This window comes from Stegastes partitus, unplaced genomic scaffold (genome assembly GCF_000690725.1).
Source record: "Stegastes partitus isolate 25-593 unplaced genomic scaffold, Stegastes_partitus-1.0.2 Scaffold2371, whole genome shotgun sequence".
Taxonomy (NCBI): Eukaryota; Metazoa; Chordata; class Actinopteri; family Pomacentridae; genus Stegastes; species Stegastes partitus.
The window spans coordinates 8808-10985 of NW_007580102.1; the positions used below are offsets into that span (position 1 = coordinate 8808).

At 41.1% G+C, this 2178-nt stretch overlaps 2 protein-coding genes across 2 annotated transcripts in view; both read left to right on the forward strand.

Annotated features, from left to right (window-relative positions):
- Positions 1 to 64, forward strand: part of LOC103374833 (protocadherin beta-14-like) — a 2280-nt gene extending 2216 nt beyond the window's left edge. Inside the window, exon 2 of the mRNA XM_008304984.1 lies at positions 5 to 64. Coding sequence (XP_008303206.1) covers positions 5 to 64 — 60 coding nt within the window. The remainder of the gene's footprint in view (positions 1 to 4) is intronic.
- A 754-nt stretch (positions 65 to 818) lies between these two features.
- Positions 819 to 2178, forward strand: part of LOC103374834 (protocadherin beta-8-like) — a 2623-nt gene continuing 1263 nt past the window's right edge. The window contains exon 1 of the mRNA XM_008304985.1: positions 819 to 2176. Coding sequence (XP_008303207.1) covers positions 833 to 2176 — 1344 coding nt within the window. The 5' untranslated portion in view covers positions 819 to 832. The remainder of the gene's footprint in view (positions 2177 to 2178) is intronic.

A 2178-nucleotide genomic window follows, 5' to 3' on the forward strand; every position in this document is an offset into this window, starting at 1 on the left:
GTAGTCAGAACGTGCTGATAATGGATCCGAGTTGTACAGGAACGATGCAGCGGATGCAGAGTGAGAAGAGCATCCTGGATGAACCAGACTCTCCTTTAGAGGTTGGTTGTTTGGGGTTCATTTCAGTAGTCTGGTGTGTTTACATGTATGCCTTGTGTAACATATGAAATTAACATCTTTAACGTCTTTATCAGTCAGCAGTCTGAACCATGGACAGAGGCAGTCTTCGTTAACTTAGTCAGACTCTTGTCCTGACATGTTAAATGTTAATCCATGTTTGACATTTAAAATGAGCGTTGTAGTTGTCACGCCTTCAAATGATTCATACATTTCAGCACCAAGGATAGTACCAGATACAAATCCTTTTGTTCTGAAATTATATTCATTTCGCTTTCCCTCTCTTTAGTTTCCAATCTTATCTTCACTCATTATTTTTAGAATACGCTCATCCACAGCCTCCTTCTCTGTAAGCTAACACTCACACTGGGTTGTTGTGCCAAAATCAATCTCGGTGTATACAATTCATCTCCGCCTAAATGCTACGATTTTGATCTAAGCATTTCTTGTGTAATTTTGACTTTGTACTCAGAGAGACGCTGTTGACCAGATTGTTTCAATTTTATTGCTGATCCGTGGTACCTCCCATCGTTTCCACACACTGAGCAAGAAACAAGACAGGAAGGTGCAGTAAAAGGCGCATGTGGGGAATCTAACATACCTCAAATACGTATACACTGGACGGGAATTACTTTCATCTTTAAAGGATTTTTTTGTGATTGTGGATTTCGGATTTGGGATAAACACACGTGAAAAAGGACAAAGGCGTTTGCAGATGGACTTAACGACGATCTCGGACATAACAATGAGCCGGCAAGTACTGCTGATCATTTCGGTCCTCTCCCTCGGTGCAGCCCTCGGACAGGTCAGCTACTCTATTCCCGAGGAAATGGCGAAGGGCTCTTTCGTTGGTAACATAGCTCAGGATTTAGGATTAGATGTTAAAAGACTGAAATCGGGCAGGGCTCGCGTTTTTACTCGAGACAGCACTGCGTACATCGAGCTAAACAGAGAAAGGGGAATTCTCCTGCTCAACGAAAGGATAGACAGAGAGGCGCTTTGTGGACAAATGACGCCGTGCGCGTTGCATTTTCAGCTTTTATTGGAAGATCCGATGGAATTTTACAGTATTACTGTTGAAATAATAGATATAAATGACAACCCTCCGATCTTCATCACAACCGAGGCTCATTTTAATATCAGCGAGTCTGCGCTCAGTGGCACGACATTCACTTTAGATAGAGCGACCGATCTGGATGTGGGCGAAAATGGTTTAAAAACTTATGTCCTTAAACCAACCGATATTTTTTCTCTAAAGATGAATAATCAAGGAGACGGTATTAAAAATGTCGAAATGGTATTAAATGCACCGCTGGACAGGGAGAAAAACGAACAGCTGTCTTTAGTTCTGACGGCGGTGGATGGTGGAGAGCCGCAGATGACAGGAACAATGCAGATTCACATTACCATTTTAGACGTTAATGATAATGCTCCTGTTTTTACACAACCTATTTATAAAGCTGCTGTAAGGGAAAATTCACCAGTCGGAACCGCTGTACTGACAGTTACTGCAACAGATGCAGATGAAGGATCTAATGGCCGAATAACCTATTCAGTTTCAAATATACTCGATCATGCCCGTGGAATTTTTGAAATAAATAAAAGAACTGGTGAGGTTACTTTAAATGGAAAGGTTGATTATGAGAAGAACAGGAATTTTCAGATAAATGTTCGTGCAAGTGATGATGGAGGACTAACTGGTTCTTGTAAACTGATTGTCGACGTAATAGACATGAATGACAACCTCCCTGATATTCACATCATGTCAAAATCAAATGTTATATCAGAAGATGCGAAAACAAACACAGTTGTGACTATGATTAATGTGGACGATGCAGACTCCACTGAAAATGGAAAAGTGCATTGCGTCATTAATGACAATAATAATTTCATATTAAAGTCAGCATCAGAAAAATTCTATAGTCTTATTACAGACAGTGATTTAGACAGAGAGAGAGCCTCTGAATATAACATCAGTGTGACCTGCTCTGATGAGGGAGTGCCCTCCCTCTCCAGCAGCGTCACTCTCACCTTACAGATCTCTGATGTCAATGACAACGC